Source organism: Gracilinanus agilis, chromosome 5, assembly GCF_016433145.1.
Source record: "Gracilinanus agilis isolate LMUSP501 chromosome 5, AgileGrace, whole genome shotgun sequence".
NCBI classification, from domain to species: domain Eukaryota; kingdom Metazoa; phylum Chordata; class Mammalia; order Didelphimorphia; family Didelphidae; genus Gracilinanus; species Gracilinanus agilis.
This window is the reverse complement of record NC_058134.1, coordinates 285461986-285477330: the sequence shown is the minus strand read 5'-3', so window position 1 is coordinate 285477330 and position 15345 is coordinate 285461986. Positions and strand designations below refer to the sequence as shown.

Sequence of the window (15345 nt, the reverse complement as noted above, 5' to 3'; positions counted from 1 at the left end):
TGGGGTCATATGAGTAGTATACCTCAGAATCAGGACTTGAACTCGGGTCTTCCTTGCTCTTAGACAAGTCTTTTCCCCACAGCTAGGTTGTACAGTGGATAAGATGCTGGACCTGAAGTCAGGCAGATCTGTGTTCAAGTCTAACCTCAGAAACTTATGCTGTGTGACCCTGGGCAATCTCTGTCTGTCTCGGTTTCCTCAGCTACAAAACAGGGAGGATAATATAGCACTTATTTCCCAGCAGAATGCTTAGCACAATGTCTGGCATATAGTTGGCAATTAATAAATGCTTGTTCTCTTTCTTTCTTAGCAGCTCATACACATAGTAAATACTAGATATGTTTTTATTGATGTTGAAGTCAAAGCAGATTTAGCAGGAAAAAAAACACAGCCTCCATGCTTTCCAACAGGACATATTAAAAGTTTTCTTTGTCATTTAAAAAAGTAGTTGACATAGTTCAAGAATGAAAATGGTCTTATTTGCTCATTTCTACAAATCAGTATTCCATATTAGTTCTAAATGTAATAAAAAATTTAAAAAGAATAACAGATTACTAAGAAATGGCCATTTACAAGAGAATAATAAAACCTAGACAGTCTGCTGGAGATTAAGTGAAGAGCTGTAGAGAGATATCATTTATATAAGTTATCATTGGTAGCAGTAGAATCAAAGCTGAAAGATTTTGAGCTCCTGGAAAGCAAGACTGTTTTTGCCTTCCTGATTATCCCCAGAGCTTTGCATGGTGCCTGGCATATAGTAGGCATTTAACGAATACTTACTGACTTGAATTCTGACCTTGCCTTATGCCCCTCAGCAGGTCTCTGCCATGGGCGACAGGGGAACAGACAACCACTCAGAGGTTACCGACTTCATTCTTATAGGATTTCGGATTCGCCCAGAGCTCCACACCCTCCTCTTCCTGCTTTTTCTGTTTCTCTATAGCATGGTCTTTCTGGGAAATGGTGGTATGATCACTCTCATCCTGACTGATCCCCGGTTGAACACACCAATGTATTTCTTCCTAGGCAACCTGTCCTTCATTGATCTCTCCTGCTCCTCTGCTATAGCGCTCAAGGCTATGGCTAATATCTTATCCATGAGAAATACCATCTCCTTCACGGGTTGTGTGATCCAGCTCTTCCTCTTTGCCCTCTTTATGGTGACGGAGGGTTTCGTCTTGTCAGCTATGGCTTATGACCGCTTCATAGCCATCTGTTCTCCTCTGCTCTATGCTCTCCGTATGTCAAGACGCTTCTGCACCCAGCTCGTGCTGGGTTCTTATCTTTGTGGCTGGGTCACCGCCATTCTCCAAGTAAGCATGACCTTCTCCATGTCTTTCTGCGCCTCCCGGGTCATCGATGACTTCTACTGTGACTCCCACCCAATGGAAAAAATCTCATGTTCTGATGTTTTTTTCCATAAGATAATATCACTAACTTTGGCTGGAGTCATTATTTTTCCCACAATCGTAGTCATTTTGGTGTCCTACACTTACATCGTGTCTACCGTTTTGAAAATCCGCTCTACCGAAGGCCGAAAGAGAGCTTTCTCCACTTGTAGTTCTCACCTGGGGGTTGTGAGTTTGCTTTATGGGACTGTCTTTTTCGTGTACGTCATCCCTCCAGACAACCCTGAATTACGCAAAATAGCCTCTGTATGTTACACTCTTGTTACCCCTATGTTGAATCCTCTGATTTACTCTCTCAGAAATAAGGATGTCAAAGCAGCTCTGCAAAGAATTCTGGGGAAGAAAAAAGCCTTATTCTAAATCCTTTCTTTTTTTTTCCAGTTGGTTTCTTCTTGTTCATTTTTCCAGTTGATTTCTTCTTGTCGATTTTGTACTCCTGTGGGTAAAATTGAAGTCAGATCTCTCATTTCATTAATATAAGGGACTAGCAGCTAAGGAACCTTTCTCAATCTGTATATGTTGGTCCCTTCTCTGCAACTTATATAGAATAGAATGGAGTATTCAGAGGTTACATGATAATAATAATAGTAAACATCTACATCGTGCTTACTGTATGCTAAGCACTTACAATTATTGTTTCCTTTGATCCTCACAACAACCCTGGGAGGTAGGTGCTATTATTATTCCCATTTGACAGATGAGGAATCTGAGGCAAACAGAAGTTAAGTGACTTACCCAGGATCATACAGCTAGCATATGTGAGACATCTTCCTGCCACCAAGATTGGCTTTCTTTGAATTATACCAGTACTACCCATTGCTCTTCTCCCCTTGAATAAGATACATTTTTTTTTTGTGGTATCTCTCATCTTTCATGATTTCCCCCCCTACTGGATCCATATTATTTACATGTCCCACCAATTCCTTCTCCAGGATAGTAACATTGTTGAACATGCTGGACCTCGGAGGCACATTGTAAAAAGCATTCACTGCAAACTGTAGTACACTTAAGGCAGCAACTGATGCTAGAGGATTTCCTTTCCTGTGGTACCTGGGTGCCTTCAGAATTTGGTAAACTGGGACTATATTTTAGAAGAGTGACACTTTGGGAGTTTGTTTCTAGAAAAGGTGGGTAGTATAGATACAAGGCATTACAACTTATTAAAAATAATGTGTTGGGGTTATTCTTTAAAAGTGAAAAGCATTTCAAGTCAGGTGTGTGGAAAAAGTGAAAGGGGTGAGATAGAAGTGAAAGAAAAAAGGGTGATCCAGCAAAAGCTGGATCATCATAGAGATGGATAACAAAAGAAGCTAACAATCTCTGATCCCTCAGCAGCTCCCAGAGAAAGGTACTAATTGAATGGCAATATTCAATGGTTTCTGAAAGACACTCTTCAACTCACCCCTTCTCTATGCAGTACTTTTCTAGAAATCAGAATTGCTCCTTGGAGTTAGGCAAATAATCAGATATCTCTATTAATAGATTGAAACAGACAGAGGAAAGCCTAGAATTCACATAGTAGATATGAATATCAAGGAAAAAGACCCTTTTCAATCTGGAAATTTATCTTTTAATTTGACAAACTCATTAGAATATGTCTGACTTGAAATCCATTTGGGATATCATATACACATATATCCATATCAGATATGTATATATTCATATACATATACATGTATATATGTGTATAGACATACACATACAGGCAGTTGATGGTGTAGTGCTTAGGTTTCCTGAGTTTGAATTTGGCCTTAGATTCTTGCTAGGTGTGTGACCTTAGGCAGGTCATTTAATCAGTTTGCCTAAGTTTCCTCATCTGTAAAATGATTTAGAAAAGGAAATGGCACACCACTCCAGTATTTTTGCCAAGAAAACCTTAAATCAAGTCAAGAAGAGTTGGACGTGACTGAAACAACTTAACAACAATAACGTATATACATGTGCATGTACATAAGTATACATGTTAGAAGCTAGGCAGGTTTCAAGGGAAGGTGAATGTTTTGACTAAATAGAGATAAGTATAGCCAACTTGTTTAATATATATCTCAGGGAAGGATAGGGAAGAGATGGGACAAAAGCTTGTCAGAGATCAGAGTTAAAGAAAAGCTTAATTTTTTTTTTAAATTTACTTTTCCAATCAAGTTTTAGGCTAAATATCAGAATGAGTTCACAGTCACATGTGCTGACAGAGGGAAGCAGCAAACAGCAAGCCATTAAGTGTCAGGGAAAGTCAATCTGAGGTTGGACATTTTCTATACTGAATATCTCTCTTTAGGTCAATAACGATTGACTGTGGCTGTCTTGATGATATCAAATTTCTTGATGAAAACTCACATTGTAAAATATAGTCAACTATGCTTATGTATAGTATGGCATACATAAACCACAAATTTGGATTATTTTCCAATTAGAATTTTACAGTTTTCACCCAAATAAAATAGCCTGCAAAAACTTGACTTCTTTAAAAGATACAAAATTCTAGCTCTGAAGAGTTGTCCTTGAAGATGGGGCAACATGGCATAGATTACAGAGTGCTGGACTTGGAAGCAAAAGATCTGGATTAAATTCAGTATTGGATACTTCCTGGTTATTTGACCTTGGACAATCCACTTAAGTTTCTATTTTCTTATCTGTAAAATGGGGGCATTAATAGCACTTATCACACAAAGAAGTGAATATCAAACAAAATAACATGTACAAAGACATTTGCAAATGTCATAGCTATGTATAAATGCCATTTATTATTATTAAGAAATAGCAAGAATTTTTCATGCCTCTTCAGAGATGGAGAAAGAGAGAAATCAAGCCATCTAATCCAAGAAATTCAGTTTTCTTTCTCACATTCTCTGAAGAGCAATTATTCTCCCTGGTCTCTGTTTTCAGTCTATCAATTAAAGAGATGACAAAGAAGTAGATGGGAATGGAAACCAGGCTGTGTATACATATCATGCAATACACACATATATGTATATCTTCATATATGTATATATACACACATGCCAATATCTATGTCACTACTTTGCGAAACTCTTGGTCTTCTTTGTGAAATTTACAAGTCAAGACTACTTAACGCTACTGGCTACCTAAGGGACTCAGAGAACATTGTGACCCCTTAATTGGTCTTGGATTCACTGGATGACAAACAATAGCTGATAAGAGTCAAGACAAAACTAGACTTGACTTCTAAACCTGACTGCTGAAGGTCCTTTTAACTACCTGTTAAATATTACTTACTACCTGCCTAATGGCAAGAACTGATTACAGTATTCTAAAGTACGGTTTCATGAAGAACCCAACATTGGGCATGCCTACTGTTGGAAAGATCACTGGAAAGTTATTCAATCTATACCCCTGACTCCAGGCAAAATGCCACCTAAGCCATTCAATCTAGTTATCTATATTTTTACCAAAGTGTTCAGAAGAAGAAATTTAAAACTCTAGACAAGTACTGTCAAACTCAAATACAAACTGATCCCTGAGGTCACATATGGCTTAGAAACCCCCAAATTAACATTGTCGATGTTGTGTCGTAATTTTATTTATTTTGTTAAACATTTACGAATTACATTTTAATATATTCCTGTGGCCCTGAGGAATTTTGTGAGCCATACATTACTTCAACACCTCTGTTCTCGACCTTGTCTCATGATTATGCATATCACTAAAGACATTCAATACCACTTTTGTGAGGTTTTTTGCTAGTAATGTGGTGTGGACTAATTTTTCCTTCCTTCTCTTTTGGGTGACCTTGATATACCAGGCAGTTTCCTTGGTTTAAATCCTTCCTTGACATAAATTCAAAACAGTTTATGTTTTTTATCACCTAAAATGTCTATGGAAGGGTATAAGTCCTGGTCAAGTCATGAATTCTTAGCCTTGGTACTTCATGCCCTTTGCTGACATGTGCCATGGTTTCTCTCTGAGAACCACAGTGTCCCATTGGCCTTTAAACTGAAGTTCATCATTGCCAATGTGCCCTCTATTTAGTGCCTTCATTTGCTAATGAAGCTGCTGTGCAGGTAAGTAGGCAAGAAAGATTTTTTTTTTTGTTTCATCTAGGATGTGCAAGTGAAGAAAAAAAAAACAATCTTTTAATGTTCCATTCCAATTCTCCATTCTCAAACATTTCACAGTTCTATAGCTAAGAGAATTTGGTTTATTGTTATACCTCTGGTGACTAGAAGGAGAGAATATATCTATTTTTGGGGAGAGCTTCATGGTGGGGGTGGGAAGAGCCCCTAGGGGGACTCTGGCATTGCTCCTTTGGGATGATTTTCTTTTTTCTTACTGTAGACCATGGTTGATGATTTCCTGGTAATAATTCTCATTTTAAAAAAAGATATTTCAGATTGCTTGTTAGAATGTGAGCCCTTTCGAGGCAGGAATTAGATCTGATTGACTGCTGTGGACAACAGCCAAGAAAGGTGCTCTGTATAGAGTAGGTTCTTAAAGGCTATACATAATTAATAAAGACTACTAAATACACATATGTTTGGAAGTGTTTCCCTCACTATAGCATAAGTTACTTTTTGCCTATCTTGTGTAAAAGACAAGGGACTCCAACTTAGTATGTCCCTCTTGTTTTATCTTCCCACTTTCTTGGCAATATTATTGGTTTCCTGCAGTTGAAATGCAATATTTTTAAAGTCAGGCACATAATTCACATAATTTCCCCAGAACTTGAATCAATAGATTAATCTCTCTATATAGCTCCTATGTCTTCCCTATTTATGTCATCCATAAAAATTTACTTTAAAACAAGGTTATCATAGATGGGTTGACTAGGGAGAAATGCAAAATATCTAAGGAATCAGCAAGGGACTAGAACAAGAGATTTGACTATGTAAATATGGAGAGTGGTTATTTAAAATTTTTACTGGAGACAGAAAAAAGAAAAAAAATTAGCAGAAATCACCAATTCACATCATTTCAACTGTTCACTATTAGCAGATTATCTTACTTTAATGCTGGCTGATACTGAGCTCTCAACTTCTTAAACATGTAGTCCTCTAATAGAAGTTTGATAAATCATTTGTACACATTCTCTCTCTCTCTCTCTCTCTCTCTCTCTCTCTCTCTCTCTCTCTCTCTCTCTCTCTCTCTCTCTCTCTTGCTCTCTCTCTCTCTCTCTCTTTTAAACCCTTAACTTCTGTCTTAGAACCAATACTATGTGGTAAGGACTAGGCAATGGGGGTTAAGTGACTTGCCCAGGGTCATACAACTAGGAAGTGTCTGAGGCCAGATTTGAACCCAAGATTTCCCATCTCTAGGCCTGGTTCTCAATCCACAGAGCCACCTAACTGCCCCCTCCACAGTCTCTTTTGCATCTTCAATGTCTTTTATGTTTATTCAACTATAAACACATTCAGGGCTCTTAAGACTACTTTTTTCCTACTCACATTTTTGTCCATCTCTCTCTCACAACAAATACACTGAATGAGTATTCACCCTGCAAGAGCTGTGCAGCTACCGTTTACAGAACTGTTCAGAAACACCAGTGACTTCTTAATAGATACTTCATGTAAAAGTTATATAAACACATTAATTTCATGTATTAATGTGACTCTGACTATATATTTTTTCTTCTGTTCCATTGCTACACCTTGATTTTTTTAAGTCCTTTACCAGATATTTTTTATGATTATTGTTTTATGGTATTTTAAAAATATGTCATAGATAAGCTAATATAATAAAATGACAATCCTACCCAAATTAATCTACTTATTCAGTGTCATATCTATCATACTACCAAAAAACTTTTTTATAGAATTAGAAAAAATTATATCAAAGTTCATTGGGAAGAACAAAAGATCAAGAATATCAAGGGAAATAATGAAAAAAATAATGTGAATGTTGGGGGCCTAGCAGTACCAGATCTTAAACTGTACTATAAAGCACTGGTCATCAAAACAATATGGTACTGGCTAAGAGACAGTGGGGTCAGTGGAATAGTCTAGGGGCAAATGACTTCAGCAAGCTAGTGTTCCATAAACCCAAAGACCCCAGATTTTTGGACAAGAACTCACTATTTGACAAAAACTGCTGGGAAAGTTGGAAAACAGTATGGGAAAATTAGGTTTATATCAACACCTTACACCCTATACCAAGATAAATTCAAAATGGGTAAATGACTTAAATATAAAGAGTGAAATCATAAATAAATTAGATGAATATAGAATAATATATCTCTCAGATACATGGGAAAGGAAGGAATTTAAGACCAAGCAAGAGATAGAAAACATTGCAAAATGTAAAATGAATGACTTTTATCACATCAAATTAAAAAGGTTTTATACAAACAAAACCAATGCAACCAAAATTAGAATGAAAGCAACAAACTGGGAGAACATTTTTATAACAAAATTGTCTGACAAAATTTAATTTCCCAAATATATAAGGAACTAAGTCAAATGATTTGTGTATGCCCAAATCACCTAAGCTGGAGATACTCATTTGGGAAGTAGCAGGAACCTGCTTCTGGGAGAATACCTTCTGTGATTCTCTATCATGCAGTGAGATTGGACATTGAGATTAGACATTCCATTGGCTATGCAGCCAAAAGAATCTGCATCTCAAAAATTTCAAGCCTGGGATACTCTTGCTCTGTTTCAGAAAGTCCAAAAGAACAAAAGACTTGCTCACTCAAAGCACTGACTTTAGTGTGGAAAAAGGACCATTTCTTCTCTCCCTTTTTGCCTGGGGACAGGCAGAATAATCTGTTAACAACATTTTCAGCATGTCACTCCTCCACTCAGTGACTTTTAATGTCACTTTATTTATGGTCACACTGAATTTGATTAAACTTTTTTGCTTGGCTTTTAAGAATTTTATAACATGAACCTATTTTATCCACCATAACTTACTTGTTGCTATGCACTTAAAAAAAATCTTAACTTCTGTGTTAGGACTGATATTAAATACTGGTGCCAAGGCAGAAGAATGGTAAGAGCTACTCAATTGGGTTTAAGTTACTTGCCTAGGGTTTCACAGCTAGGAAATGTCTAAAGTCCAATTCAAACCCAGGACTTCCCATTCCTAGGTCTCACACTCTATCCATGCTCTGAGCCACCCTGTGTTATGTTTACATCCTGAGAAATGATGGATGCCACCTTGAATGACAAGTGAGGCAGTTGGAAGGCATGGAATGTTCCCAGATGCCGTGAGCCAGGGGCAAACGTCAGTTGGCCTGGCACTATAAACAACCCTGACAGCCACTTAAAAGGGGTCTTTGGTCTTTGGTCTTTTGCTGTTGGGCTCTTTAGGTCTTTAGGTCTCTGGATCTTTCTAGCTCTTTAAGTCTCTACGTCTCTGGGTGGTGAAGGGAGGCTGGGAGGTCTATGAAGAAGAGGGTAGGAAGAATCTGAATATTTCCTGAAGACTGTGAGACCTAGTACATCACCAAACACTGATAGTAAGAAAGCTGAGAGAATAAGGTCACCAAAACAGCTGCATCAACAGCAGTTCTATTCTCTGGCTTGGCTGTGGCCAGGCTGGGCCAGAGGTGTAGTGGAGAATAAAGCTCCAGCTTCTACTAAATCAATAGCCTCCAGTCCTGATTGTCAAATCGTTATAGATATTAGATTGACAGGGTCGCCAATCCCCATTCCTTATCCTGTTTATCATTTCCATGATTATAGATTATAGATAAAGATTGTTTAACAAGTACCTTCCTGAGTGGTCTTTATATCACAACCCTTGGGGAGGGAGTCAATGCAGTCAGATATCAAACATGATCCAAGGCAAATTAAAAGCCCTATATTAATTTACCCAACCCCAGGTTGGACCTGAAGGGGTTACTCATCCACCTAACCCTTCAGGGTCCTCCCTGGACAACTGTTAGAGAAAAGGGGAAATCAAAACAACTATCAAAAGTGATTGGGGTTGGTGTTCCTCTATCATATGCAACTAGGGAGAATACATAGATACATCACATCACTGTATATCTATATCTCCCTACGCTCCTTTTGTTATAACACCTGCTATGCTTTTTTTAAAACTTCTAACCTTTCTTAGATTTGTATATCAATCACCCTACATACACCTTCTTAATTTTTTGTCTTCATTTTGTCTTTTTTCTCTCTTGAATGCTATCTACTCCATTACCTCCTCTAACATTCATGATAAAGATTGTCTGTGTTGCATCATTATCACTCAATTATATGTTGTTTTATTATTTGATATTCTGTCATTCACTTACCTGCCTCGGGGCACTGTTACCCCTAGTTAGACCTTATCCATAATATAAATTTTAGACATTGAGAAGTCTCATGTTCATTTGGTCATGTTCCACAAGAACTCCAGGATTGTCATGAGGGAAATACCATGTTTCCAGAAAGCTGGTGACTTCTATTCCCTTACTGTACTACTTTGTGTGCATAAGTTGCTTTCTTCATTAATGTAGAGGCTAAGGTCAGTGGGAATTTAGACTATGAGACTCTTAGCTCAAGACTCTATGCTAGGGTGATTCCTTTTCCTGTTGATCTGTCTTAATGAACCTTGATCACAAGGCAAAGTGGAAACACAATTATGGTATAGGACTTATATGGTTTCTTTATTCATTACTAAAGAAGTAAAATTAACTACTAATATGGAATCTATAGCTTTTCCCAGTACCAGACTGTCTTTGACCACTTCATAAATGTTCCCTAAATTCCTGAGATAAGTAAGACACAGTTCTAGTAATATTAATCATCTCTAGAATTGGATGTTCAAAGAAAACTCATTATCTTTCCCTCCAAATCCTCCTCCCCTTTCAAACATTTCTGTTAGTGTCAAGGACACCACTATCCTACCAGGTCCTTAGGTTTGCAACCTAGGTGTCATCTTTACCTCCTTGGTATCTTTCCACCTCCAGCCCCCATATCTAATCTATTGCCAAAGTATATTGATTTCACCTTTTCAAGATCTTTCAAATAAACTCACTTCTTTTCTCTTATTCTGCTATCACCTTGTTGCAGGCTCTTATCTCTTTCATCTTTGCATTCCCAGTGCTTAGCATATTTCCTGGAACAGAGAAGATACTTAATGGGACTCTCTTTAAACTGATGGAGGCGAATGACCTGTCCTGTGTGAGGGGAAGGGTGAATTTGGAGAGAGTGAGAGAAAGTCTTTAGACTTTCTGGGGACTCTTCAAGTGTTGAGTCACTTTTGTACTTTTGTCTTTAAGAGGAAAGATGAAAGAAGTCAAACACATCAGGTTGCTTAAGGAAGAGACTCTGGGAAGATTTGAGAGGAGCTGGAAATCTCCACCATGACTATCCCTAGAATCACTTTGGGTTAGACCTAGGTCTTTTTCTTGGTTGAGATGAATTATCTTGTTCCCAGTGGCAGAACTTCATGTCTTCCCAAATAGATTAAAAGCTCCAAAATGGTAAAGACAATATCTTATATTGCTAATGTATTCCTATATTATGAAAAACAGTAAAAACCTATGGTAGTTTCTCAAGAATAATATTTTTTTACTGATAGACTTACTAGTTATAATTTAAAATATTAGGAGAAACTATGTTATCTGGAAATATTTCTATCTATCTGGAATTATTAATAACTATTCAAGAAAGCCAAATGGTTTTTGGAAAGTGTCAATTAATTCAAGAGGAAAGAAGTATTAAAGTCCCAATTGCTATGCTGATATATCCATCTATAAATCAAAAAATAATGTCCACTGTGCTTCCTAACTGTCCCTTAAGAAGATAATTCTTTCTTTATTTAGTATTTTACTTTCCCAATTACATGTAATAACAGTTTTAAGATGTTTTCCAAAATTTTAAAATCCAAATTTATATCCCCCTCTTCTTCCCTTTTTCTACCCTCCCTGAGGTTGTAAACAAATTGATCTAGGTTATATGTATTTCATCCTGCAAAACACATTTCCATATTGGTCATTATTGTGAGAGAATACTCATATATCAAAATCCCAAAATAAAAGCACAAATAAAATAAAGTGAAAAATAGTATGCTTTGATCTGCATTCAGACTAGGAAGATAGTTTTTAAGCAAATGGGGAATTAGAGAGGATAATAAAAGAAAAGTAGAAAATTTCAACTATATAAAATGTAACAGCTTTTGTATAAACAAAACCAATGCAGCTAGGATAATAAAGGAAACTTATCTATGGAAAAATCTTCATATCATGTCTCTGAAATACATATATACACAAACACCCATATGTGTGTGTGTGTGTGTGTGTGTGTGTGTGTGTGTATGTATATATATATATGTCAAATGAACTTAGATTGCCTGGGCACTTTCTCAAATGGAGGTTTCTCCTGGAGTTCTCACAAAGTTCAAATCTTGATCACCAGAGCTAGCTTTCTTCTGAGTTCAGTCACCTCACTTCTCTGATGTCATAAATCACACTTTTGGAAGCTATTTCCAACCTCCAGTGAATGTCTCTTTGAATCTCTGATTATATGGAGTATGTATCTTTGTTTTCTCAAATGTGTCCGACATTCTCTCAAAATGACTCTTCAGTGGTTTGATGGTAAGTCTCCTCCTAGGTGAGTAGCTCCATTCCTAGATAGCTATTCTTGATGTATTAGGTTTGCCATTAGTTTCAAGTTGGGTATATTGTGAAATTCCTGATCTATAGCTTGCATTATTAGTTTTAACTTTTCCTTTAGAAATACATTAGCCTCATTATACATAAGCATTTTAATTATTTGAATTCTGAAAAAATTGATATTTACTGTATCATTATGATCATTTATTTGGATAACACTTTATTCATTAGCCTAATAATATGTTTGTTGAGATAGAGGGAGTTAAGAATTACCTGGCACCTTTTGCCGAAAGGAAAACTGATATAGTGACACAACAAGGGAATAATCATCTTCATTGAGGTATTTTGTGTTGATTGGATTTCTCCTAGAATTTGTGCTTTTCTACCACTTAAAAAATCTTTAGCTTGATTCCTTGTGGGTCATGGCCCTAGAGCCTTCTTTTTGTTACGTTTTCATAATTGACCTATTCTCCTCTCAGGGGACCTTCTCTTAGAGAGATGTAACCTTCTGCAGAGGTTACATCAGATATAAGACAATTAAAGCTACCACAATTTTATGTTGCTGCAATCTTTGCAGATCATCCTGGAATTTTAAAACCATTCACAGATGACTTGAGTCCTTTGTCCTTGTTAATTTCTATTATCTGTAGAGCCTTCTCATTCTAATAACTGCATCTAAAACTACCCAGAAAGGAGGAAGGGGATTTTTCTTCCATTATTTTACTTAATTCCATGAGTATTGCTTCTAGTTTTTGATAGCTGTCCTAACATTAGTTCTAGAAAATTGTTCATAAGGCTGGAATGACAAGGAGGTTGGATTTAATGATCCATTGTTTCAAGTTTTAACATTCTTTGCCATTTTTCATTGATGGTTCAGAAGCTACTTTGAGTCCTTGTACTAATTAGACATTAATATAGTGCTTGAAGGTTTGTACTAGCCCTTTGATCCTCACAACAATCTTGCAAAGTAGGTATTATTATTGTTGTTATCCTATCATAACTTTGGGAAGTAGGATCAAAAGACTGAAAATCTGGATTTGGATGTTGGAAAGCTCACTTACTGACTGAATGTCCCAGGGCCATGTTGGCAAAGATGTGACACCTGTGCCTGGGTATGTTGGAGGGGGATGCTCCACTCCCCATCTTCCCAGCACCTAAAGACTTTTTTTTGCATGCCCCACCTAGGCCCTCCACCCAGCCACCCAATGTGAACACTTTCTCTCCCTACTCTTTGGTGTGTTGCAGGGGGCTCACAGATGGCTTGAGAGTGCAGTTTGGGCACTCAATTTCTAAAACCTTCACCAATGAGTTCCTAGGACATATCAATGCATATTTTCTGGGTCTTAGTTTCTGGGTTCTATCTGTTAAATAAAAAAAAATGGGACTAAGTGATTCTTAAACTCTCTTTAAAGATTCTAACATTCTCTAAATTTGGACTCTTAGGCTACACTTGGGCACTGGAAAGCAATGCATGCTTACAGATTTTTTTTCAAAAGAATTGATGTTCAGAATGATATTATGATAAACATGCATAGATATTATAAAAACATGCATAGATGGGAAGGATCTCAAACTAAGATTATGACTATGTAATTGGGAATTTCTTAGGACTATATTTGTTATCAATGACTACTTGATGTGGTTAAATTTGTCTGTAAATTCCTTGTACTATTACCTCTCTCTAAAGAATCAACACCAAAAAATAATGGATTTCTGGAGTTTCAAAAGTGACCAAAAGAGAGAAAAAGAAACATTTTTAGGTAAGAACATAAAAAATGTTATTGTCTTTTTCACTCAGTTGATTGACGGTCAAGAAAAATCATTAGACATTTGCTGTTTTTAGTCACTAGAAAATGGATTAAGTACTCTCTTTTCTAAAAGCTAAATCTTTCCTTTGATCTGGGGATATGAAAAATCACATGGTTCATTGTCTTGCTTGGGTCAGAATAGGACTCATGCATCAAAGATTGATGATTTTGTTTCATCAATCATCTCTCTCATCTACTTCAATATCTTTTTCCTTCTAAGCCTCCTTCATATTTGTCTACATACATGCTCAGGAAGGAGTGTGCTAATGAATGTTAACAACTGACTCACTGAAAACAATTGGATAAAGTATTATATATAATCTGTATTATTAACATTTTTTCCATCTCTTTCTTAGATCTAGACAATCAACAATCTATCAAGCCATGATATGTAGCATTTGCTGATTTCTGAGGAGTAAATGCAAAAAAAATTAGCAAACTGTTCTTAGACTCCAGCACACCCATGTATTCAGGTATGCCCAGTGCTTTTACTTTTTTATTTTTTAAGAGCCATCTCTTAGAGTCTATGCTAATCAAACAATGACTCCCTCATCTCACTTCTACCTTTATTTGCCAATCATTTGCCACACATTCTCTCCATAGACCTTTGAAAAATCTGACTTCTGTCTTTACCAGCCCACTGAAATTGCTCTCTTAAAAGTCACCAGTGCACTCCTAATTACCAAATGTAATAACCTTTTTGTTTTGGTCCTGCTCTTCCTCCACATTCATGTCTTAAATGTTTGGGAGGTTTGATTACCACCAGCTTCTGGGTAACCCTCTCTCCTTAGGTTTCAAAGATATCACACTCTTCTTGTTCTTCTCCTGCCCTTTGAACTGTGCCTTTTCTGTCTTTGCTGGCTCTTATCTTCATCCCTCCCTCCCTTAAGGTAGATATTCCTCAGTACTCTGTGTCTAGTTCTCTAGCCCTAACCCTAAATTTTTATCCTTCTTATTTATTGTATTATGCCCCATATTCGGAAAGTAGGGCTTAGAGTGAATAAGAGCAGTTCAAATCCTATCTCTGACACATCTTGTCTTGAGCAACAACTGGCATTCTCGGCAACTCTCTAGAAAAATTATTTGAACAGAAAGTACACATCTGCCTTGGAAGAGAATGTTTCTTTATGCAGATTTTCTTTATGTTAAGGAAATCACAGGTCCCAGTCCTAATTTTTTTTATGATATAAAACATGTTTTATATGTACATTCTCATTTTACATTCATTACTACCCTATGAGTTAGGGAGTGTAAATATGAATTTATCATTTTTATTTTACAGATGAGGAAAGTGAAGTTCATAAGCTTTGAATAAATGCTTAAATTCTATTATTTTATAACACATTTTTTGAGCCTTAACAACAGTGAGCATGCTGGACAGCACTATATGCAGAAAGACTCTCCTAGGTCTTTTGAAGTCTTTTGGACTGTGTGTTATAGTTCTTTATATTAAAAAGAGATATTTATAGTTATTGTTTATTTGTGTTATTTGCTTTTATGTACCCTAAATTTCCCCCCTCTATTCACTAGTACATGGCACATAGTAGACACTTAATAAATGTTTGTTGACTGCCTTCCTTCGTTCCTTCGTTCCTTCGTTCCTTCGTTCCTTCGTTCCTTCGTTCCT

General features: G+C 36.7%; 1 protein-coding gene across 1 annotated transcript; it reads left to right on the top strand.

Annotated features, from left to right (window-relative positions):
• Positions 1–803: 803 nt before the first annotated feature.
• LOC123250217 (olfactory receptor 9K2-like) lies at positions 804–1769 on the top strand. Its single transcript, XM_044679233.1, has one exon. The coding sequence runs from the start codon at positions 828–830 to the stop codon at positions 1767–1769; it is 942 nt and encodes a 313-aa protein (XP_044535168.1). The 5' UTR covers positions 804–827.
• The last annotated feature ends 13576 nt before the right edge of the window (positions 1770–15345 follow it).